The 22,776-nt window shown below is 24.8% G+C and overlaps 11 protein-coding genes and 2 non-coding genes across 13 annotated transcripts; 8 read left to right on the top strand and 5 right to left on the bottom strand.

The window, feature by feature from the left end:
* The first annotated feature begins 26 nt into the window (after positions 1-26).
* PNEG_00283 (hypothetical protein) lies at positions 27-1,094 on the top strand. The gene is made up of 7 exons (XM_007873963.1): positions 27-84; positions 126-134; positions 186-205; positions 245-323; positions 364-436; positions 478-853; positions 902-1,094. Exons 1-7 carry the CDS (start codon positions 63-65, stop codon positions 971-973), a joined length of 651 nt encoding a protein of 216 aa, XP_007872154.1. The 5' UTR covers positions 27-62; the 3' UTR covers positions 974-1,094.
* A 1,155-nt stretch (positions 1,095-2,249) lies between these two features.
* PNEG_00282 (hypothetical protein) lies at positions 2,250-5,267 on the top strand (the record flags this gene model as incomplete). Its single annotated transcript, XM_007873962.1, has 8 exons — positions 2,250-2,404; positions 2,452-2,650; positions 2,692-3,132; positions 3,176-3,238; positions 3,282-3,432; positions 3,482-3,651; positions 3,699-3,870; positions 3,916-5,267. 8 exons carry the CDS (start codon positions 2,250-2,252, stop codon positions 5,265-5,267), a joined length of 2,703 nt encoding a protein of 900 aa, XP_007872153.1.
* A 112-nt stretch (positions 5,268-5,379) lies between these two features.
* PNEG_00281 (hypothetical protein) lies at positions 5,380-6,600 on the top strand (the record flags this gene model as incomplete). The annotated part of the gene is made up of 5 exons (XM_007873961.1): positions 5,380-5,683; positions 5,727-5,809; positions 5,855-6,109; positions 6,150-6,306; positions 6,351-6,600. The coding sequence occupies exons 1-5, from the start codon at positions 5,409-5,411 to the stop codon at positions 6,598-6,600; spliced, it is 1,020 nt and encodes a 339-aa protein (XP_007872152.1). The 5' UTR covers positions 5,380-5,408.
* A 488-nt stretch (positions 6,601-7,088) lies between these two features.
* Positions 7,089-7,713, bottom strand: PNEG_00280 (hypothetical protein; the record flags this gene model as incomplete). The annotated part of the gene is made up of 6 exons (XM_007873960.1): positions 7,089-7,146; positions 7,188-7,289; positions 7,340-7,349; positions 7,397-7,423; positions 7,468-7,606; positions 7,657-7,713. The coding sequence occupies 6 exons, from the start codon at positions 7,711-7,713 to the stop codon at positions 7,089-7,091; spliced, it is 393 nt and encodes a 130-aa protein (XP_007872151.1).
* A 789-nt stretch (positions 7,714-8,502) lies between these two features.
* PNEG_00279 (Ras-like protein) lies at positions 8,503-9,449 on the bottom strand (the record flags this gene model as incomplete). Its single annotated transcript, XM_007873959.1, has 4 exons — positions 9,273-9,449; positions 9,093-9,213; positions 8,775-9,050; positions 8,503-8,726 (listed from the first exon to the last, which is right to left on the bottom strand). The coding sequence occupies exons 1-4, from the start codon at positions 9,279-9,281 to the stop codon at positions 8,503-8,505; spliced, it is 630 nt and encodes a 209-aa protein (XP_007872150.1). The 5' UTR covers positions 9,282-9,449.
* A 516-nt stretch (positions 9,450-9,965) lies between these two features.
* On the top strand, positions 9,966-11,299 carry PNEG_00278 (hypothetical protein; the record flags this gene model as incomplete). Its single annotated transcript, XM_007873958.1, has 6 exons — positions 9,966-10,161; positions 10,201-10,261; positions 10,306-10,442; positions 10,489-10,605; positions 10,649-10,906; positions 10,946-11,299. The coding sequence occupies exons 1-6, from the start codon at positions 10,036-10,038 to the stop codon at positions 11,297-11,299; spliced, it is 1,053 nt and encodes a 350-aa protein (XP_007872149.1). The 5' UTR covers positions 9,966-10,035.
* Positions 11,300-11,615: 316 nt separating this feature from the next.
* Positions 11,616-15,315, bottom strand: PNEG_00277 (hypothetical protein; the record flags this gene model as incomplete). The annotated part of the gene is made up of 10 exons (XM_007873957.1): positions 11,616-11,814; positions 11,858-12,032; positions 12,082-12,457; positions 12,508-12,764; positions 12,815-13,085; positions 13,126-13,546; positions 13,596-13,946; positions 13,990-14,521; positions 14,562-15,175; positions 15,221-15,315. 10 exons carry the CDS (start codon positions 15,313-15,315, stop codon positions 11,616-11,618), a joined length of 3,291 nt encoding a protein of 1,096 aa, XP_007872148.1.
* Positions 15,316-15,439: 124 nt separating this feature from the next.
* On the top strand, positions 15,440-17,402 carry PNEG_00276 (hypothetical protein). The gene is made up of 7 exons (XM_007873956.1): positions 15,440-15,557; positions 15,598-15,717; positions 15,763-15,935; positions 15,982-16,037; positions 16,084-16,153; positions 16,196-16,357; positions 16,397-17,402. The coding sequence occupies exons 1-7, from the start codon at positions 15,460-15,462 to the stop codon at positions 16,801-16,803; spliced, it is 1,086 nt and encodes a 361-aa protein (XP_007872147.1). The 5' UTR covers positions 15,440-15,459; the 3' UTR covers positions 16,804-17,402.
* Positions 16,850-17,756, bottom strand: PNEG_00275 (hypothetical protein; the record flags this gene model as incomplete). The annotated part of the gene is made up of 2 exons (XM_007873955.1): positions 16,850-17,319; positions 17,369-17,756. 2 exons carry the CDS (start codon positions 17,754-17,756, stop codon positions 16,904-16,906), a joined length of 804 nt encoding a protein of 267 aa, XP_007872146.1. The 3' UTR covers positions 16,850-16,903.
* Positions 17,757-19,975: 2,219 nt separating this feature from the next.
* On the top strand, positions 19,976-20,717 carry PNEG_00274 (pyridoxal 5'-phosphate synthase, glutaminase subunit Pdx2). The gene has a single exon (XM_007873954.1). The coding sequence runs from the start codon at positions 20,005-20,007 to the stop codon at positions 20,659-20,661; it is 657 nt and encodes a 218-aa protein (XP_007872145.1). The 5' UTR covers positions 19,976-20,004; the 3' UTR covers positions 20,662-20,717.
* Positions 20,718-20,880: 163 nt separating this feature from the next.
* PNEG_05002 lies at positions 20,881-20,952 on the top strand. The gene has a single exon. It is a non-coding gene; the product is annotated as a tRNA-Gly (tRNA).
* A 256-nt stretch (positions 20,953-21,208) lies between these two features.
* Positions 21,209-22,376, top strand: PNEG_00272 (pyridoxine biosynthesis protein PDX1; the record flags this gene model as incomplete). Its single annotated transcript, XM_007873953.1, has 6 exons — positions 21,209-21,333; positions 21,390-21,433; positions 21,478-22,009; positions 22,058-22,115; positions 22,159-22,226; positions 22,269-22,376. The coding sequence occupies exons 1-6, from the start codon at positions 21,229-21,231 to the stop codon at positions 22,374-22,376; spliced, it is 915 nt and encodes a 304-aa protein (XP_007872144.1). The 5' UTR covers positions 21,209-21,228.
* A 176-nt stretch (positions 22,377-22,552) lies between these two features.
* Positions 22,553-22,636, bottom strand: PNEG_05001. The gene has a single exon. It is a non-coding gene; the product is annotated as a tRNA-Ala (tRNA).
* Positions 22,637-22,776: the final 140 nt, after the last annotated feature.

Here is a 22,776-nt window from a genome sequence, read left to right as displayed (position 1 = left end):
ATTCGAGCCTCGATTTAAAAATATTAAAATATTAATAATATTTATTCAGAAAAACTCTTGAAATGTTTGGAGTTATTTGCGCAGGTTTTTTTTTCATTATTTAGGCATTTTTTTCTAATAAGTAGGTCGGCCAAGTAAGAAATGATATATGAATTTATACATAAATTAATATGAATTATCTATAGTTCAAACGAATATTCAGCAGGTTTTTTGTCTCTTTTATTATTACTTTTTTACGTTTTAGATTGAGAATAACAAATTTATATTTGTATTAGAAAATGCAGCATCCATTAATCATATAATTATATTTTTATTGCCAGATAGTAAGTTATTATTTTAATGGTAATTTTTTAAATTTTTCAGACTTTTTTCAGGAAGATTTTGGAGCAACAGTGTATCTTCAATATCCTGGAAAACAATTTCAACTTTTAGGAGGGTATAATGGGATTTAATTTATTTATAAATTAAATTTTAAAGGCTTTCAAATAAAAAACCCTCTGCTATTTTCAGGCTTAGGAACATATCAAATTCCAGCAATACAAACTCTGAAATGGAAGTAATGCAGGATGTTTCAGAATCCGCTCAGTCTGTAGCTGCAGTTCTTGGTATTAGTATTGAGCCATTATTATCAGTGGAACAGCAACTTTCATCTTTGTCGATGGCTCAGCAAGACCAAAAGAAATTACAAAAATCTGTTGAAGTTTCTCGTCCAGCTCCGCCTATACAGGTTATCGTGCAGCGAATTGTAACAAATTTATATAATTTTATTGTTGGATTTACTACTTCTCAACTTCCTCATGGTTCTCAGTTGCTTGGTAATGCACAAATAGATAATACATTTATTCCATTAAAGGTATATATATTGATAAGCGCGTTTATCTTGGAATTCTAATTTTAAAAGGCTTTTCAAGATTGGCATTCTAAATTTTCTTCAAAACTATCGATGGATCCACATTTTCTTGAAAAAGATTAATAATATATCTGTTATAAGAACATTCATGACTTGTTGTTTAAAAGGAAAATATATACTTAGTTTATTTATTATTACAAATTTTGTTTTTTTTAGAGAAAAACTTAGTTAAAAGTATTTTAATTAAACAATTAGAATCTTAGACGAAAATGATTAATTGTCGATCATTTTAATGAAAAATTACTATTAAGTTTTTAGTGATTGCTAGACATTTTTCTAAATTGGATCTTGAACTTCTATTCATGTGTTTTTTATAAAAAATCAATTTAATATATTTACAAAATTATATTAGTGAAAAAAATATTTAATAAAAATTACTAATATTCCTCTAGAAAGCAAAGGTATTGAATAATATATCGTTATCATAATCATTATATATTAATAATAGTACAAAATTAAAAAGTATTATAATAATATATTGATTGTAATTAATATTTTTAAGGTTAGATGTTAACTAGGTCTATTGAAAAATAGAATTATTAGAAAAGTTTTTAGCCTTATTAATGTCTATTATTTAAAATTTATATTTTATTGAAACAATTATTTTAATATTTTTTTTAATTTTGTTAAAATTTTTATTGTGAAATATATTCTTTAAAAATATAAAACAATGTGTTTTGTTTAATTTATACGATTCATATTCTAACTAAAATATAAATATTTCTAACAAAGTATTATTTATATTGAAATTGATAAATAATAAATTACATTTAATAAATGAAATTTCAAATTTTAATTTTTTAAAATATTCAAGATTATTATTTAAAAATAAGTAAATACTAATTATAAAAATTAATACTTTTTAGATATAATAAACAATAATAGAAATAATTTTAATATAAATATATTTTAATAATTTTACATTTTTCGACATATTACTGGTTTAATAACAAATTGTGTATATCTGTATATAAAATATATTAAACCTTTAATTTAAATCACGTCCTTTTTAAGAAGTTGGGCTCATTTTAATGTAATTTCATATTTTTTTTTATAATTATATTTATTATGATATTGATTTTTTTAAAAAATATTTATACAATTCTGCCAACTTTATTAAAATTTAAGAATTTTCATTTAAATTTATTATTTTTATATTATATGTTTTCTATTTTAACTATATCTGATCGTTTTTAAAATGTTTATTTCAAAATCAGTTTATATAATTTAAGCGTAAAAAAAGATATTTATTTAAGAAAATCAAGTTTCTTTTAATATTAGACTATACAATTGATGTAAGGAAAGTTATATACCCAACCATTCTAAATTAGGAATTATTATGGAAGGAAGTCAGATACATGATCACTTATGGTCAACATTAGATTTGGATCAAATACCCGTTTATAACCTCGTTCATTCAGTAAGAGAAGACGTTTTTACTTCAGTTGATTCTAAAACGGATCATTTTCAATTGCGAGGGCCTCAAATTAATTCGTATAATAATATGATAATAAGATAAATTAGCTAATGTTGATAAAAAGACTTCTTGTTCGTCCTATCCTTGAAAAATGCAAAAAAAAAAAATCTCATGCAATTGTATATGCGCTCCTTGTAAACCAGGTACAATTTATTAAAGAAGCTTCGGAAAATGCACTTATGACTTCTATAAATACTACATGTGCGGTTGTATGCGAGTTGGTGGCAATTAAAATATTAAAGTATTTCAAATCAGAAGAACTTGTACATATTTCTGTTTTTTGACTATTTTCTGATCTTTTTAGATTGATGTTTTAACTTATGATTTTTGGCCTTTACAAGGCGCATCTTTAGATTATACAGATATGGCGTTTATAGGAGCGAACAAAATATCTGCTATCGAAGTGGCTATACGTGCTGAAGCTAAAAGATTTCTCTCTGTCCCTGTCGTTGTGCAGATTCTTGAAAATATATGGAAAGGAAATATTGTTTTTTATTCTAGTTCTGACAAGAATGATTTTATACCAGAGTCTTATCGAAGAGTTTCAACAATCTATGATAGTAGAGAATGTAGTATTTTGAAGCTAAGTAGACTGCGTGTACCAAAATATCGGCATTATATGGCTACTGTAAGCTTTGCTATAATGTTAGCTTTAGTTACTGCAACCTTAATACAAAATATTCCTCAAATAACTACTTTGGAATTGGTTATGGATTTTTGGGCTATAGGATTTATATTGGATGAGGTAAATTGGTTGAAATTATTTATTTTAATGTTAATATCTTAAGATTATGGGTATAGCCAATTCAGGCACTAGGTTATATTTATTAAATTTATGGAATATATTTGACGTAAAGAGTACATTTATCCTAAAAAACACTGATATTATTCAAGGTTATTCTTTTCTGCATATTTATTGGTTTTCTCGCATTAAGATTATACGGACTTTTTATTGATGACCCAGAGCACAAAATTTCACGTATAGCTTATGATATTTTAGCAACAAATGCAATATTTCTCTTCCCAAGACTATTTTCTACAATGGGTGAAGCAATATTATGTTTATTAAGAAATATATGTTTAATTATTATTAGATTATTATCGTTATTTTTCTCAAATGCTTATCGGGTTTCGGAAAATGGCAATAGATTTTTTTACAACTTTAATTCTAATTATTATTATATTTTCCGGGTTTTGGGTAGCATTAAGTCTTGCCTTTGCAAGAGATAGTTACTCTCCAAAATCCTTGGCTTTTAGATTAATGGTATTTTAAATAATACATATTATTAAATTGATATAATGTTTTTATAGCAATTGTTTTTTGGATTTTCTCCTGCAGCATGGGATATGATGGATAATTTGAATATTTTAGGACAAACATTATTAATTCTTTTTATGGCGAATTCAAATTATTTTGTAGTAACTGCTTTAGTATCTGTTCTTTCAAATTCATTCGCTTCCGTTAGAGCAAATGCACATGAAGGTATAAACTATTATTTCTTAATATTTTAATAATTGTAATATTTAGAACATCAGTTTCTTTTTGCAGTTAATACCATTTCAAGTGTTAAATCAGATGCATATTTTTTCTATCAAACTCCATTTAATATTCTTCAATGGATTATTTATCCATTGGTTTATATTCTTTCAAAACAGAGTTATATGAAATTAAATTGGTATGTTATAAAGATTACGCATTTTCCTATACTTTTTACTATATTTCTATATGAAAGATTTTGTCTTCGACAAAAAACATTTAGTACAACTGAATTAGGTTTGTCAAGAGCAAAGTCTATAGATACTATCGATAATGACTATTTCGGGACTTTCGTTAAAGAAAACAGAGCAGCAAGTGCTGTGTTAAAAAGAAAATCTCGTTGTGATTCTCTTGCAGTTCAAATGAGAGATCAGCTATTAGATCATGTATTTAAAATTCCTTATAATACATTTAAAAACAATGGGAAAAATTATTCAAAAAATAGCATTGGAGATTATACTATTGATAAATGGTTGATATCACCATCCCGCACTTTTTTTACTATGGATAAATTAGATGAAAACGATTCTTTTAATCAAAATGAAAATATAAAACAAATTCCATCAGAATTGAAAAAAAAAAAATCAATAAATTCTCATGAATATGAAAAAAAATATTCATCGGATTTTTCACAAATAGGTACAAATTTTAATTTTGATGAATTTGAAAAAAATTCTATACAAACAAAAATAAATTTACTGAATTCATATTCATTGCAGAAAGAAAAAAGACCTGGTATATTAAAGGAGCATTGTAATAATATTAATGACAATGATTATGGAGAGGCAACTATTTTTATGGATAATGAATGTTATGATGAATTTGAACAATGTTCTACTAATATCAATAAAAATATTGGAAAGTATAGCCTTTTTGATGATAATTTAAGACAAATGCACTATTTTCAAAAAAATTCAGAAAATATATTACCTAAATTTAAAACATTAGAGTCTATTAAGACTTCCAATCTTAGCAAACAAAATCCTACTTTAACTATGAGTCAAAATATACAAAATCATTCATATAAAGAACAATTTATGCCTACTTATTCTCCTTTTAAATTCGAGAATGAACCATATAGTATAAATGAAACAGATAAGCTTATGAATATGTCAAAACTTTTTTCTCGACTTTATCAAAATAAACCATTCGATAATGAAGCAATTAAAGAGTCTAATAATATTGAGTCAAAAACAAAAGTTCAAATATATAATAATGGGGTTTTAGAATCCATGCTATTAGAAAAACTTGACGCTATTGAAAATTTTGTGAAGATTAGGGTTGATCACTTAGAAGCTATTTGTATAGAAATTATTGCGGAAATCAAGAAGCTAAAACAGTAAAATAAACTATCTATAAATATTCTTTTATGATATAAACAATATATATTTTATATTAAATATTTAATAGATATTCAAAATTACATTTAGACCAAATTATTATTTCGAACCTGAAAAAAATTTAAATTTTAATTTATTAATATAATGAATAAGCACAACCAGTGGGAAATTACTCCTTCTCCACTGGATGGTGTCTCTTCTCTTCTTTTTTCACCTTATACATCAATGCATTTGGCTATGACTTCATGGGATAAAACTTTAAAACTACTTGATATTGAATCTATATTATCTAATGATGATAATAAGGACAGTCAAAATATTATATTGTTTAGTTTTGAGCATAAAGCGCCCGTATTAGATTGTTGTTTTAGTAATGAAATACATATATATACTGGAGGATTAGATCGAAGAGTTCGGATGTATATTGACAATTGATATAATTATCATTATTAATTTATTCAGGTTTGATCTTTATGCATCCAATGTCTTAGTACTGGGTACTCATGATGATGCAATAAAGTCTACATTGTTTAATAGAAATATTAGTTATATGTTTATGCTTTTATAAATGAAGGCTTATATAAATATAGATTTATTAATAACAGGATCATGGGATAAAACGATTAGACAATGGGACTCAAGGTCAAATAATAAATCTCTAAATATCTATTCATTGCCACAAAAAGTTTTTAGCATGGATTCTGTTGATTATAAATTAGTTGTTGCTATGGCTAATAGAATTGTCTATATTTATGACCTAAGAAATATGAGTGAACCTCTACAGCAGAGGGAAAGTAGTTTAAAATTTATGACAAGAGTTGTTAAATGTATGCCTGATGGACAAGGTATTAAATTATAGAATTTGTCATTTAATTAATATTTAAGGATATGTAACATCATCTATTGAAGGGCGTGTTTCTGTAGAATTTTTTGATCCTTCACCTGAATCGCAAATCAGAAAATATGCATTTAAATGCCATAGACAAGTTCATGATGGAATTGATAATGTCTATCCTGTTAATGCATTAGCTTTTCATCCAATGTTCCTATTTTAAAGTTTATATTCCTCTAATTAATAAGTTTTAGATACGGGACTTTTGTTTCAGGAGGAGGAGATGGAATTGTTGCCTTATGGGATGGTGTGGTTAAAAAAAGGTTAAGACAATATCCAAAATATCCTGCTAGTATTTCATCATTAACATTTAGTAATGACGGGAAATACATGGCTATAGGAACGAGTGATGACTATAAAGACATAGATAAAGAAACTAATGCAAATAATAAATTGTTTGTTAGAGAACTTTTTGAGGAAGAATGTAAAGGAAAAGCAATATAATGATATATATTAAATGTATAATAAAATTTAAAAATATTTTCTTGTAATTTTGAGTTATATCAGCTTTCTGCACTAAAATTATTAATATCAAATTGATTATAATAGTCTTACACTATTCTAATTAGTATTTAACAATATTAATGTTTTATTATAAATAGTATTTTATACAAATGCGATTCTTTATAAATGTTTAGTATTGAAATTGAAATATAATGATGTAATCACAATAATATTTATTGATTCTATTTATTAAATTTAAACTATTTATATTAGATACCTTTCAAATAAATGTTAGGAAATTTAATATATCTAGAATTATAATTTAAGCAGAACAGTGAACTGAAAAATTGTAATCAACAAATTTTAAGTTAAATTTAAGCAATAAAAAAATAAATAGAATAAAACTTTATTTTCTAAAATAAAAAATTAAAAAAATATATTAGTAATCTGAAATAGAAGTATCTATATAAAATGCGTCTATCCATTGTTTAAATATGTGTTCCATCTTCTAAACTAAAATCCCTCATATTATTTGGAGGGGTAACTCTGAACATATTAATAATATATTTAGCATTAAAAGAAATTACCTAGGAATAAACTCTAAAACTGAATATATTATTCCTATTATAATAACAATTGCTCCCGAAACCATCCGAAGAATTGAATTATCTAGGAGAAGGCCGCCTACACTATAAAACATACAATTAATATATATATAATATTTTAAGAAATTCCAAACAAAACATAAACTACAAATATATATCAATAATAATAACAATAATTTTCTAATTTTTACATATTCCTCGCCCCAAAAATGAAAAAACTAAATTGTGATTAATATTCGACAATTGTACGTATAAGTCATACAAAAAGAACAATACTTAGCAGCTTGCGGGGGAATGAAGAACTCCAAAATACCAGTAACAGTGCCGAACATAATTACATATATTCCAATTATAATATTTTTAAACCCAAGTGGAAAAAATTGTGATATACCACCTAAAATCTAAATTTACTAAGTATAAATTTTAAATAACCTATAAAGTCAATGTTTACCATGATAATTGCTGTTGAAACATTGATAATTTTGAAGACATTTGTTGACTCAACCATTATTAATAGCTTATAAAAACGTTTTAAAAATTGTTTTAATTGACGTATGATTTTATCGTTTTTAAATTTGATAATTTAAAAGAAAATCTTTTAAATATTTAATTAATAGCCTTTTTACATTTTTCTCAATTATTGTATTTTAAGTTTAATTTCTTATTTTTCTAGGTTATAAATTCATATCAAAATCTAAACATTATGATTTTTTATTACTCAAAATTACCAATTTATATAAATATAATTATTAAAAATATATCTTAAAAATAATACAAATCTTAAAATCAAATTAGATAATCTTATATTTTGTTAATATCTATTATATAAGATGAATATTTTTTTTCTAGATTCATATAGATTATAGAAAGATTTAATTAGATTTCAAAAATTAAGATAAATTATATTTTGATTTTTTCTACAATATATACAAATAGAAATAAAATGAAAAACATATTTTTTGGGTTGTTAGACGAAAAGTATATTTTCTTATTAATCTTTGATTATAAATAATATTCAAAAATCTAGAATTTATATATCTGAATACCTAGATCGCATTAAAAGTAAAATTTTACATGCTAGGTTATATAAATTACATTCTTGAATTTATAACACTTAGATATAGAAAATCCTAATAAACGGTAAAGTTTTCATAAAATATATGTTTTGAAAAATCTATTATAAGTTTAAATCTTACTATATCACTGAATATATTTTTTCATAGATATATTTATCAATTGGAAATCTACCAAAAATATTGTGGCAAATGTATCATCTTATATATATCATAAGTCTTATTTACATTACTACACAATTACAACAAACTAAACTTTTATGTGTTCTATCAGTACCTATCTGGTAGCGACGCCCTAAGTTTGAAGAAGCTTTTCTACCTGAATGTTCTTTATTATATCTTCTAATTTCTCGTACCAATGAAAAAAATGCTTCTTCTACATTTATGCGTTGTTTTGCTGATGTTTCAATAAAACGGCAACCAAATGATTTTGCTAATTCTCGACCTTCTTTAAAATCAAATAAATATAGAAAAACTAAGCAAAAATGATACTAACCATAATGACTTACGTATCTCTCATCTTCCAAATCACATTTATTTGCTACAATAATCATAGGAAAATGATCTTTATCTTTAACTCTTAAAATTTGTTGCTGAAATGTTATGATTTCTTCAAAAGAACCTCTATTATTAATACTATAGACCAAAAGAAAACCCTCCCCTATTCTCATATACTGTTCTCTCATAGCAGAATATTCCTCTTGTCCTGCTGTATCAAGAATATCTAGAAGTGCCATTTCATCATCAATCATGCATTGTTTTCTGTATGAATCTAAAAAAAAGTCAGCATTAACAACAATGATTCGGAAAATGCCTTCTATTGTTGGGTCATATTCATCAAGAAAATGACTTTGAATTAATTGAATAGTAAGCGCTGATTTTCCAACTCCACCGCCTCCAACTACTACTAGTTTATATTCTCTCATAAGCCCTGACTAATAATTGTTAGATATATATCCAAATAAAAATAATTATATTAATATTAGTAGTTTACTCTTGACATATTATAAGAATATCTTTAAAATTTTGTTCTTTTAAGCTTAAAAAGATTTTCACTTATAAAAGTTTAGATATATTTTATATTTTCACCACCCCCCTTCAGAAGTGGTGTATATGATTGAAATATTGCTTCTGAAATTTGTTTTCTTAAAACAATTCTCTTTTATTAAATTTATAAATTTTATAAACGATGTTTACAATTATAACGATCTCAAAAATTTCATCATTAAAAATTCTTAAATATCATATCGTACCTATTATTTGACTCAATAATGGGAAAATTTTTACTCCTTGAGATATTCCTTTATTTTCTAAGAATTATTACATGAAATATTAAGAGAGATGCAAATGTTTATAAATTCATTATATTTTAAATTATGTGATAAATAGATAATAAATGTATTTCTATACAATTTATTATTTTTATAAATTCTATCAATTATATATTTCTATATTTTTTAAAAAAAATTGTTTTTTATATAAAACCTGGGTCTATATTTCATAATTTTATCAAGTCTAAATTAAATATTTTAGACATTTTTAGAGTTACTGCTTAAAATTAATTATAATATAATTTTAATGTTTTATAAAGAATTTTAGTTTTTTTTTTTTTAGAAAATGGATAATGTAATAAAATATTGTTTATAAACTTTAATTTTTTTTTTGAAAAATATTTAATGTTTTATACTTTTTGAAAAATATAAGGAATATATAATCTCTATTTTTAAGAAATAATACTAGTATTAAAAAGGAATTTTATGAATTATACTGAACCAGATATTTTTGACAATTATTCAAATGATACTAAAGAGACTCTTAAAGAATTATCTGAAGATAAGTTTGATATCGTAGAACGATATGAAGCTATTTTAGAGGAAGATCCGGTATGTTAAAATAAAATTGGAATATGCTTATAATTATAGAACATTACAATGCCTATCGCTGCTATTGAAGCATTGGTTGATTTAGTTCGTCATACAAAGGGCATGGATTAAAATTTATTTAATAAATATATAATAATTAATTAGTTAATACACTTTCTGAATTTACTAAAATTATACAAGAAGGATCCTTAATTTTAAAATCTTCAGTTGTTAATTATATTTCTGTTTCTGCTGGATGCGATTTATTTCTCAGATTTGTAACTAGATCCCTTAATGATGCTGTTATAATAAATTTGAATTTTTGTCATTAAAATTTATGTATTATAGGATGTTGAGTCATGTAAACATCATCTCGTATCAAATGGAAAGTTATTTGTAGAAAGAGCTAGGAAATGTCGTGATAAAATTGCGTCTATTGGAGCGAAGTTTATTAGAGATGGTATAGTAAGTTTATTTCTTTTTTTGTACATATTTTATTTTAATATAGGTAATATTGGTTCATTCATACTCAAGAAATGTAAATGCGTTACTTCTGGAAGCAGCTTCGAAAAATATAAGATTTAGTGTATATATTACAGAATCTCGTCCTACAGGTTCAGGAATCATAACTTCTCGTATTCTATCTGAAGCAGGGATTCCTACTGCAATAGTACTTGATTCCGCTGTTGGTTTTCTTATTCAAAAAATAGATCTTGTTTTGGTTGGCGCAGAAGGTATAGTAGAAAATGGGGGTCTTATTAACCATGTAAGCTTATTTTTATATGTGCTTATATTAACTTTAAAGATTGGAACATCACAAATTGCAACTTTAGCAAAAGTGGCACATAAACCTTTTTATGCTGTTGCTGAAAGTCACAAATTTGTTCGAATGTTTATCCTTTCTCAGTTTGATTTGCCTACATCTGGCCCTATTTTACAATTCTTAGATCAAAAATATCCTTCAGTTCCAAAATTAAATTCGCGACAGTCGTCTCTTAATATTCATCGTGTTAATGAGCTGAAAATGACGGAAGAAGAAATTTCTAATAATCCTATCCTTGATTTTACTGCACCAGAATATATTGATGCTCTTATTACTGACTTAGGAATTCTAGATCCTAATAGAGTAAGCGAAGAATTAATCAAGCTTTATCATTGAAAATAGAAAATATACGAATTACATATAAAAAAATCGATATTGGATATATGTTAAAAAGCTTATATTGAGTATTTCTTTCAGTATAAGGTTAAACTTAATACTATGATATAATAGTATCATATACTTATATAAAAAAAGGTTACAAAATCACACAAAAATATCTGGATTAAATGGTGGTACATATTTCTAAGTCTATTAAATTATAAATTATTTTACATTTTTTTCCAATTTCAGCTTAATTTTAGATAAATCATCTATTTTTTAGTTTAAATTCCATAATAGATTAATGAATGAAAATATAGTTCTTTTATTAATTTCAATGAAGTTTAATAAAATCTTTTATAATTTTATTTACTTCTCTAATAGTCAATGATAACGGGATACCACCATTATCACCATTAATTATTTTTTGTTTAATATCATCATCTAAGTCAATAAAACATTCAATAAAATCTCCATCTATAAAACACTTAGGTTCATTTGCTTTTTTTCTTTTGTTACAAAATGCACGCCAACTAATAAATATAAAAATCAGTAAATAAATAAATGAATCTTTACTTCGAATGATTTAAATGGCCTATTCCATTTATAACTTTCCCCATATTAGACTGTAGATTTATAAGAAATTCTAAATACTCGTTTTCGATTGTAAAAAGAAATGCAATTGACCCATCCACTGTTACAAAAGTGGCTTTGGGTATTATTATTGGATTTTCTGAAGATAAAATCGTGCCTAATATCATTCAATATTGATTTTATTATATTCTATAGAAATTATTAACCTGGTTTAATCTGATTTATTAGTTCTCCCCATTTAATTTCAGAGATTATTTGCAATTTATCTATTTTTTCCTTAATACTAGTATTGGAATCTTTTAAGAATAAAGATAAATTTCCTTCTGCTTCTGCACCTATATAAAGATTGTCATCTAATGCAGCAACACATGTCATCCATAGTGGATTATAATCTTTAGCTATCTCCTTTAATTTAATTTTATTTTCCATATCCACTAAGGCAAGTAGAGACACGGATTTCATAAGATCGCCAATTATAATATGTATTCCATGAATTGCTAATGACAAACAAAGAACAGACGATCTGTATGTTGTAATAATATTAAAATTTCTTGAAAAATCATCATATGCATATAAACAGACCTGGATAGTAATTAGATCATTATAATATAATGAAATTATTATTTCTAAACCGTTGCATTTATTCCTGCTATAATTTTATTATCAATTACGCCTATACAATATACAGCATCATTAACTTGAATTTCTGAAAATATCCAAATTTTTTTGCTACTGGTAATTCCAAATAAAATAATTCTTCCTTTAGAATTTTCATTCTCTTCCGGTAATAGAAATCCTGTTCCGACAACAAACATATCTTCATTATTTATGCTAATAGTTGTTATACATTGTACACATTCGTTTGTTTCTAGTTGAAAGGAATCTAAAACTATAATATTTTTTCAGAAAAGTTTAACTAAATATATATACATATACTACCGTCAAAGCTTGTAGGATCTAAAATCCTTAAATAACTGGATTGAATTTCATTTCCACTCGAATCTTCCAGAAATAATTTTATAGTTAAAACTCCAAATATTTTTTGTTTATCATGATAGCAAACTCGTCTTGGGAGCTCTCCTAGAGGAATTGTCTGTATCTGTAGCTGCTGAAAAGAATCTATTGATCCAATTTTAATATTATCTTCAGAAACAACGACGATAGTTGACGAAAATGTGGTAGATATAAAAGAACTCATACAAGTGGTTTCCTGAAACATTATTTAAAACTTAAACATAATTCTATCATACCTTTAAATTTACTGATGAAAAAGACAATTTTCCGTTATTGCCATATATAATTGTAGGCTCATCGCTAATTGCAAATACATTGATATTATTTGGTGTTATAAATCTTGATAAATTTACCGGTAATGTCCCTATAATAACGTTTTTTTGATTTATTAAAACACCTTTATTTAAGTCTTTTAAACTATAGGAAAGAAGAGTTCCGTCTCCCATACCAACAAGAACAATAGGTTCGTTAATACTAGTTAATGAAATTATACAAATTGATCTAGGAACAACACTTCCTAGGAGATTATGAGACAAAAGTAATTCCATTGTGGGAATTGAAAGAATATGTATTGATGGAAATGTCCAAAGACCAACAGAAATCAACTCATTATTTGATATATCAATACAAGAAACTTCGTAATCAAAATTATATTTTCTTTAAAAAACAGTATTAGAATCAAAAAAATTCAGAAAGTTCAATTTACCCTACTTGTATGATAGTCATATTCTTTAAACTAAATACAATTACTTTTCCTTTAGTTAAACTTACAGAAGCAAAGTCAGTATCTAGACAGGCACATGTAATTAAATCGTTCATTTCCGGTATCCATTCTTTTAATATTAAATCATTCTCCCAATCAATTAAACGTATCGATTTGTTTGAAATAAAACAAAATAAATAATTATTGACGTTACCTGCAACCAATGTTGGTAAAGATGTATCGAAGCTAGAAAAATTTTCCCATTCTTCTAATTCTGGTCCATTTATAATATTTTCAAAAACTTTTAGTATTCGTGTTTCATTGACAAAAGATATAACTAATATTGTATATTCGCTTTTTTCCTTTAATATTAATATAATACATATAAATAACCTACAGTTTGTCTCGAGAATAAAGCCCCCATATTCCATGTATACCATTTACGTTAGAAATTTCCGCTGTTTTATTCATTCCAACACCATAACGAATAATTCTTAAACTTCCATCTTTATAAGCTCCACTACATGTTACAATAGATTTACTTCTTCCCTCTTTATTTACAAAACAAAAGTCAGATATAGGAGAAATATTAGAAAATGATTGTAGAACAGAACAATCCGAAATATTTACTAATTGAGAATCCCCATAATGTGATCCAACAAACAAATAAGAATTATGAAGATATACAAGAACAGAGGCAATATTTGTTATACCTATCTGAGAAATATTCATATAATCGGAATCTTTGGGTGAATTTGAAAGTGTTAACATAAATATACGCCCATAATCATCTGCAAGAAGATGTTTATTATTATTAACAGTTGTATAAGAAGAGAATACAGTAGGAATTGGAAGTATAGATTTTGATTTAATTCCAGAATTTGGATGGAAATACATCAATGTTTGCTCGCCAACAACAATTATACCACCTATAACAAATTAAATTGAAACGAAAATACTTTAACTTACTATCTAGTAATGGTATAAGTAATGAAGAACCTATGTCTAAATTTCTTCCCTTGAGAGGTCCTTCTTTTATATGCTTTTCTCTTGATTGTATTATTATTTCATATGAACTTAGATGTTTTACATATTTACTATCTTGATAAAGAACTGCAATAGTAGGCCTTGAGCAATTAAAAAGAAAAGCTATTGTTATAACATTTAACTCCATTAATCTTAGGTTAAATGTTTCACTCATGGATTTATTATTCATTATATAATCGTTTTTTTGATGTCTTCCTGTTTTGATTCCAATAATAGTAATAAGTCCTTGATATAAATATAATCCAATTACCCGAGAATCTGGATCAATAATAGATAAATGTCCACAACTACTTGCTTTTAATGATGGGTCAAAAACATCTCTGGATAATATTTCATTGCGTAGTTTATGTTTGACTCTATCCCAGCTTAAAGTAAAATACATGCATTCTTCGGTAACAATAAAAAGATGATCAGTATCAAAACTAGTAGCAGGTCTATAAGATAAGATTGCGGAGATTTTTCCATTTATTGTAAATTCATGAGCTTGTTTTAAACCTTGAGAGGAAAGTGTATAAATTTCAATTCTATTGCTTTTACTATAATGACTATTAAATTATATCAAAATAATTTTTGAAACTTACGCTACTACTAAAGACGGGTTTTCTGGATTTAAAAAATATGATTTTACGGCATATTTTATTGAAGATGCTTTATGTGCACTTACAACATATGCCATATTTAAATTTTAAACAAGGAATAAAAAATTATATTTATATTTATAAATATTATAATATTTAAAATTACATTAATATTTTCATTAATTTTTAAGTCTATAATTTTAATACGTTTTACGTTAGAGCTGTTTTTGAAAGAATTGCTTATGAATAATGTTCCACGACCGGTATATATTTTTAGAGGACATGAAGCACAAATTAGTTACGTTTATTTTTTTAAAAAGAATGAAAATCTTGCAACTTGGTAGATTATTTTTAATTTTAAAACATTTTTAATGATAAAGTGATGCTGATGGCTGGGTCATAATTTGGAATATTTTTACTTTTAGATCAACTATAGTTTGGAAAGCACACTTGGAATCGATACTTACCTGTTATGATTGGACTGATACATATTTTATTACGTAATTTTTTATTTTCAATATTAACTTTTTTAAAGATAATTATAGTCATGGAAGAGATAATAAGATATATGTATGGCAACTTGAATTCGAAACTAAAAAAGACTTAGAGGTGTACCTTCCGGTTGATCAAAAAAAGGAATGTCAGAAGAAACCATGGATGCTTTATAGTCTTAATGTTCAAACTTTAAATTACTGCTCTTTTGCAGTTTGTAATAAAGGTATTTTTATATAAGATTATAAAATAATATTAAAAAAAACTGGAAGATAAATTAGAGAATGATATTTTTTTGGCTGTTCCTAGTTCAATAAAAGCTGAATTGGTTAAAATATTTAATTATTCTAAAATTATTTTAAATAATTATTTAGATTGATATTTATGATTTGCCAAATTGTCAGTTACTATATTCAGGAATAGGTTCTACTAAGGAAGTCACAGGTTATTTTTTTATGTTTTGTCTTTATTTTTAAAATAAAAAAGGAATAGTAATGAGTCTTTGTATGTATTATCGACAGGAATTATTATATAGGTGTCTAGAAATTTCTGCTGGTTTTGAGAGTGGGCATGTGGGTGTTTTTGCACTTTCTCAAGATTCTCAATTATGGGAAATTAAGCATTTCTTCAAAATACATACGCAACCTGGTAAAAAGACAATTTTGAATTATTTTTCTAATTTATTAGTCATGTCGATTCATTCTGATCCATTACATGAATTTCTTATTTCATCAGGTGCAGATTCACTTGTTGTAAAATATTCTCTTAGTTCAAATTCGGATAACAATGTATTAAAATTTAAAACAAGGCATAATGGACAACAATCTCTTAGAATTCGTTCCGATGCTAAAATATTTGCAACAGCTGGATGGGATGGAAAAGTTCGAATTTATTCCTGTAAAACTTTTTCTCAGTTAGCTGTCTGCAAATGGCATGAGATTGGATGTTGCGCGATAGCCTTTGGAGAAGTGATATCAGAATATCATAATAATCTGGAATTATTTGGAAAAAGCAGATATTCAGAACGATTAAAAAAACATTGGTTAGCAGCTGGCGGGAAAGACGGAAAAGTATCATTATGGGAAATATATTAATGTTAAAATTCTGCGCTTTATATTGTACAATACGTATGGGTGGATATTTTTATATTTATCTATATATATATTATATGTAGAGACATTTTTATTAAGAAAATTAAGTTTTTTTTTTAAAAAAAATTCTTTTAGGATCATTTTCTGTATGATTTGATTGAAAAACCGATATATCTGAAAGGTAGTCTTTTTTAGAGTAATATCTTTGTATAAAGTTATCTGTATTATTGCAATAAAGATGTTGAAAGATTTTTTTGGCCATTATTGATGACGAATCTATCCAGATGAGATTTATCCATGGCTCACTTTCAATAGAACGAAGAATATGAGTTGTAGAAAGTGCTAATGTTTCTGAAGATTCTGAAGACTTTGCGGAAGTTTGTATTGCTCTAGTAGACATATTAGAAGCTGGATGAAATTCGGTCATAGAAGTCTCTTTAATAGTAGAGAAATTATTTAGATGTTTAAAACTCGGTCTAAGCTGAAGAGTATAATTTACAGGTGAAAGATGAAGTTCATCTATTATAGATATTTAGTTATCATTTATAACTGTAAAAAAAATAAAAACCTCCACGAATAATTCCAACCATATAATAATTACGACAAGGACTTATTTTCGAACTAAGAGTTTGAAAATTAAGTATGGAATATTTGTCTTCGGAAAAATTATTTTCTAGGTTTTTAGAAAATTTAATACCACGTTCTTCATTATAATATTGTTTTGTATGAATTGGTACATCAATTTCGACAATACCTGATTTAGGTTTAATTCGTAATTCTAAGGGTTTGCTTAATGATTCTTCTATATAAGGTTGTGATGAAGGACGTATAGGATATTGAAATAGATATAGATTATCATTAAGATAAGAAGATATATAAATATTATATGTTTTTATAATAGGATCCTCATCTAATAATGTCAATGAAGGATTTTTTATTGATTCTCTTAGTTTCATTTTTTTAAACTGTCTTTAAGCTATTAAATAATGATTCCTAAAAGATATTAAGTTTAATGATTAATTCGAACAATTTTAAGATCGATATATATTTGAAAAAATATATTAGAAATCTTTGAACTTTAAATTGAAAATTTTAAATCGAGCTTTATACACAAGATATACACTTTAGTATTTTAAAAATTTGAAAAAAATCTATTTTTTTCAAATTATTTTAATATCTAAATATTTTTATTCTATTTTTAATTGCACATTAACGTTTGCACGTATTAAAAAATTAACAATATAATGATTTTAAAATTCATCATATTTTTACTTTCTTAATATTTTTTGAGCATTGGTATCAACAAAATGGATTTCTTAAAAAAATTAAAAATTATATTCTAAATATATATTAATATGTGTTTATATTGTAAAATATTTTGATAATATTTTTATGATTTTATTTAAAAATAGTAATATTTATTTTTGGAATTTGAAAATTATATTTAATATTTGCAATTTATTTTAATATGAAAAATGGATCAAATTATCCTGCAGATCCAATTTAAAGATTTTATACTTTATATTTGTTATTATATTTTTTTTTATAAAGTTATGAATAGGAGTTACAAAACATAAGCTTACGACTATTAGCATAGATTTAATTTATTAGTATATATATTATATAATTTTAAACAATCAAATTATAATAAACTTAATAATTAAAGAAATATGACTTTTAGTGTTTTATTTAATATGATAAAATTAATAAATCTTTGGTATATATTAAATTTTTAAATGATGAATAGATTAAAAATATATATTTTTTTCTTAAAAATCAATAAGTTAGTTTCAAATTACTTTAAATAAGAAATATTATTATATTCATAATATTCTTTTAATATATTATTGTTATTTCTATACCAGTTAAATATAATCATTAGATAGAAAATTACATAAATTAAAATCTAGTTAATTTTTAGAAATATCAATATATTAAAAATATTTATAATATTATAGCTATGTTTTAAAAAATCAAATGTCTTATCTATAGTATTAAAAAATTCTAATTAAATTTTTTAAAAAAAAATATTTATAATTATTTCATTGATATTGATTCAAATATATTCAACATATATTACGATTCAATAAATATTATGTATTTAATAACAGGCTTATCAATTTTTTTTATTTAAACACTTACAATTCGAATTAGCTATTATATTGCATGTTTTTATTTAGTTTCGAAGATATAAATTATTTTTAACACTTCTTTGGACGTTCGTTTATATTTAAGTTGACTAATTGTATTTACACAATCTTTATGGAAGAAATTTATAAAATAAATAAACATATATTAACTTTAATATTAAATATATTAGTAATATCATATTTATAAAACAGATTTATATAAAATTCTCCGTAATTTAAATATTTAATTAAATTAAAACCAAAATAAAATAAAACTTAAATTTTTATTATATATTTTAAAGATTTTTTTATTTAAAAAATTTTAAAATTAAGATATTTATAAAATTAATATTTATATTTATAAGATTGATTTTAAACAATATTGTATTTGCAGAATAGATCATGAAAAAAATATTAAATTTTCATTGCTCGAATTAATATTTTTATTAAATAAATGTTATGAATTAAGTAAAAAAATAATCATATTTATATGTAAACATGAGATCGTTAATTCTATATAATAACTATGATTATTTTTGCGAAAAAATTGAATTTCAAATATTTACATTTTAGAAATTAGTTATCTAGGGCTTAATTATAGAATTTAAAATAAAATAACTTACAAATCTCATGTTTTTTAGATTTAACGCATAAAATTCCTATATATCCTTCATTAAAAGATATAATTTTTATATATGTATTTTAATTAAACATGGAAATATTAAATTTCTAAGATATAGATGACTGATAGTAACTTCTCAAACTAGAATTATATTAAAAATCTGTATTATAAATTTTATTTAAATATACATTAAATACTTTTTTCTATAAAATTGTTCTATAAAAATTTTTAGTAAAATATTAAATAAATTATAAAAATTAGAAAAATCTTTAAATGATTTTTTTATATAATTAATTTTTAAAAAATTTACCAAAATTATTTTAAAAATAAATTTTATTCTTTATTATAATCCAAGGCTTTATTTTTGTTTTTAATACTAGATATATTTTTATAAATAAAAGCCTACTCTAATATAAAATATTAACTTTATAATATTTCATCTAAAAATAAACTATGAGTGTTAATGAAAATAAAAATATAAATGTAGGTGTTCTTGCTCTTCAAGGGGCTTTTTATGAGCACTATAAATTACTTAAAAGCTTTTGTTTTGTAAATGCTAGCTTAGTTAGAAACGTAGCAGATCTTTCTTCTCTCCACGGACTTATTATTCCAGGAGGAGAAAGTACAACTATAGGGTATTTACTTTCTATAGATGGACTTGGCGAAGAAATAAAGGCGAGAGTGAAAAATAAGTCTTTAAGTATCTGGGGAACATGTGCAGGAATGATTTTATTAGCAAAAAAAGTTGAAGGAATGAAAAAAGGAGGTCAATATATTCTTGGATGTTTAGATATAGTTATTAAAAGGAACTATTTTGGGCGCCAAATCAATAGTTTTTCTTCTATTTTATCTTCTAAAGTTATTAAAAAAGAATTTTTAGCAGTTTTTATTCGTGCGCCGGTAGTATTAAGTATCATTTCTCCTAATGTTTCCGTGTTAGCAACTATTAATAAAGCTGGAGAAGACAACAAAATCCTAGAAAGCGGTGCTATTGTTGCTGTGCAACAAGACAATATTCTTGCCACGTCTTTTCATCCAGAACTTTCTAATGATAATCAATGGCATGAATGGTGGCTAAATAATCTTAAAGAACGATATAAAATATATTAGTTACTACTTTTATAAATATGAATCTTAATGTTAATATTTTAAAACATTTTTTTTAAACATCTAAATAATAGTTTATCATAAATCATATATTCATTAAATCAATTTGATATAGATATTTCTAGATATCATATTTATTAAAAATTATCATTTTAATAACTTTAAGTTATCTAGATTACAATTTTTAATATATATTTAACATTGTCGTCAAAATAATAGGAAGCGTCGATGGTCTAGTGGTTATGATTTGTGCCTTCCAAGCACAAGAGCGGGGTTCGATTCCCCGTCGACGCATATCTTTTCAAGAAACAAGTATATGGTTCCTAAATATTTACTTTCTATTCATTATTCTTGCTTTTTTTTCTTAAATAATTTAACTCTAAAATTTTTTTCTAAAAATTTGAAAATATAAAAAAACCTCATTAATTTCTTTAAAAACAAATTTTTAAATAATTTTAAAAAGATTACTGTGCGTTTTATATAGTTTATCAGTTTTTATATTTAAAAAAAGTATTTTAATAAAATATTTCAGAAAATCAAAAGACTTAAGAAAATATTAACTTTAAAACCATGACCAGTAAATTTGAAGAAACAGGGCTTAAGGAAGAGTTTTCATGTGCTTCTTTTGGTGTAAAAGTTGGATTAGCTCAAATGCTCAAAGGCGGTGTTATTATGGTATAAATAATTTACTATTTTCAATACAAAATATATCTTATTTATTTAATTACTAGGATGTTGTTAATGTAGAACAAGCTCGTATTGCAGAAGAAGCAGGGTAACATTTATATACATTATTCTAAGTATTTACTTAATTTTTAGAGCATGTGCTGTTATGGCTTTAGAAAGAGTACCATCTGATATGAGAAATTATAGAGTATCGCGTATGTCAGATCCTGAGATGATCAAGAAAATTATGGCAGCTGTCACTATTCCAGTAATGGCAAAATCAAGAATTGGCCATTTTGTTGAAGCTCAAATTCTCGAAGCTATTGGAGTTGACTTTATTGATGAATCTGAAGTTCTTACACCTGCTGATGATTATCATATTAATAAACATGAATTTTCAGTACCTTTTGTTTGTGGTTCTAGGAATCTTGGCGAAGCTCTTCGTCGAATTTCAGAAGGCGCAGCTATGATTCGTACCAAGGGAGAAGCCGGAACAGGAGATATAATTGAAGCAGTTCGTCATGCTCGCTGTACTAATTCTTCTATTAAAAAAGCGTCTACCTTATCTGATCAAGAGCTTTTCGTTATGGCAAAAGAAATTCAGGCACCTTATGAACTGTTAAAAAAAACAGCTATACTTGGACGACTTCCTGTTGTTAACTTTGCAGCAGGAGGTATTGCAACTGTAAATATTTACATATTATAATTAAATATACTTTTAATACAGTGTTAGCCTGCAGATGCAGCTTTGATGATGCAACTTGGTTGTGATGGTGTTTTTGTGGGTTCTGGTATGTTTTTTCATTTTTCTCAAAAGGGTTAAATTAATTGTAGGAATATTCAAATCAGAAAATCCTTTAAAACGTGCATGCGCTATCGTTCAAGCAGTAACACATTACAAAGTATTTTTTGAAACTTTAAAAAATACAAACTAACTTTATTAGGATACTAAAAAATTAGGTGAAATTAGCATGGGTTTAGGTGAAGCGATGATTGGGATAAGTTGTATGAGTATTACCGATGATCAAAAATTTTCTAAAAGAGGTTTATAAATTTTGGATTTGAACTATATAATATTTATTTTGTTTATTAAATAAAGATATTATGATTAATAACGAAGAATTTGTTATTTAAATTATTTTGTAAATAATTATTTTTAATAATAAAGTTTTTCTTTTAGATATTAAGCTTTTTATACTTTCAAATCATTTTTTGCTTTACAAAAAAGTGGATTCACGGGGAATCGAACCCCGGACCTCACGCAATATTACGATTGCAAAGCGTGCGTGATAACCAACTACACCATGAACCCGATTTATCCTAACAGGAAGATGAGATATATATTCAAATAATCGGGTCATAGTCTATCATTATCAAGATATCAGAGGTTCTAATTAGATCAAGCTTAACATAGGGTTAGGGTTAGGGTTAGGGTTAGGGTTAGGGTTAGGG

The sequence above is a fragment of the Pneumocystis murina genome, assembly GCF_000349005.2.
Source record: "Pneumocystis murina B123 chromosome Unknown supercont1.1, whole genome shotgun sequence".
Lineage (NCBI taxonomy): Eukaryota > Fungi > Ascomycota > Pneumocystomycetes > Pneumocystales > Pneumocystaceae > Pneumocystis > Pneumocystis murina.
This window is presented reverse-complemented; position numbering and strand designations above follow the sequence as displayed.

What these genes read in the sequence shown, in the direction of transcription:
- PNEG_00283 (XM_007873963.1), top strand. Translation starts at nt 63, where the DNA reads ATGTTTGGAGTTATTTGCGCAG. An exon ending in CAATTTCAACTTTTAGGAGG is followed by an intron (nt 437 to 477) that starts GTATAATGGGAT and finishes TAAATTTTAAAG; the next exon opens with GCTTTCAAATAAAAAACCCT. An exon ending in ATACATTTATTCCATTAAAG is followed by an intron (nt 854 to 901) that starts GTATATATATTG and finishes TAATTTTAAAAG; the next exon opens with GCTTTTCAAGATTGGCATTC.
- PNEG_00276 (XM_007873956.1), top strand. Translation starts at nt 15,460, where the DNA reads ATGAATAATGTTCCACGACCGGTATATATTTTTAGAGGACATGAAGCA. An exon ending in TTTTGCAGTTTGTAATAAAG is followed by an intron (nt 15,936 to 15,981) that starts GTATTTTTATAT and finishes AAAAACTGGAAG; the next exon opens with ATAAATTAGAGAATGATATT. An exon ending in CAAAATACATACGCAACCTG is followed by an intron (nt 16,358 to 16,396) that starts GTAAAAAGACAA and finishes CTAATTTATTAG; the next exon opens with TCATGTCGATTCATTCTGAT.
- PNEG_00274 (XM_007873954.1), top strand. Translation starts at nt 20,005, where the DNA reads ATGAGTGTTAATGAAAATAAAAATATAAATGTAGGTGTTCTTGCTCTT.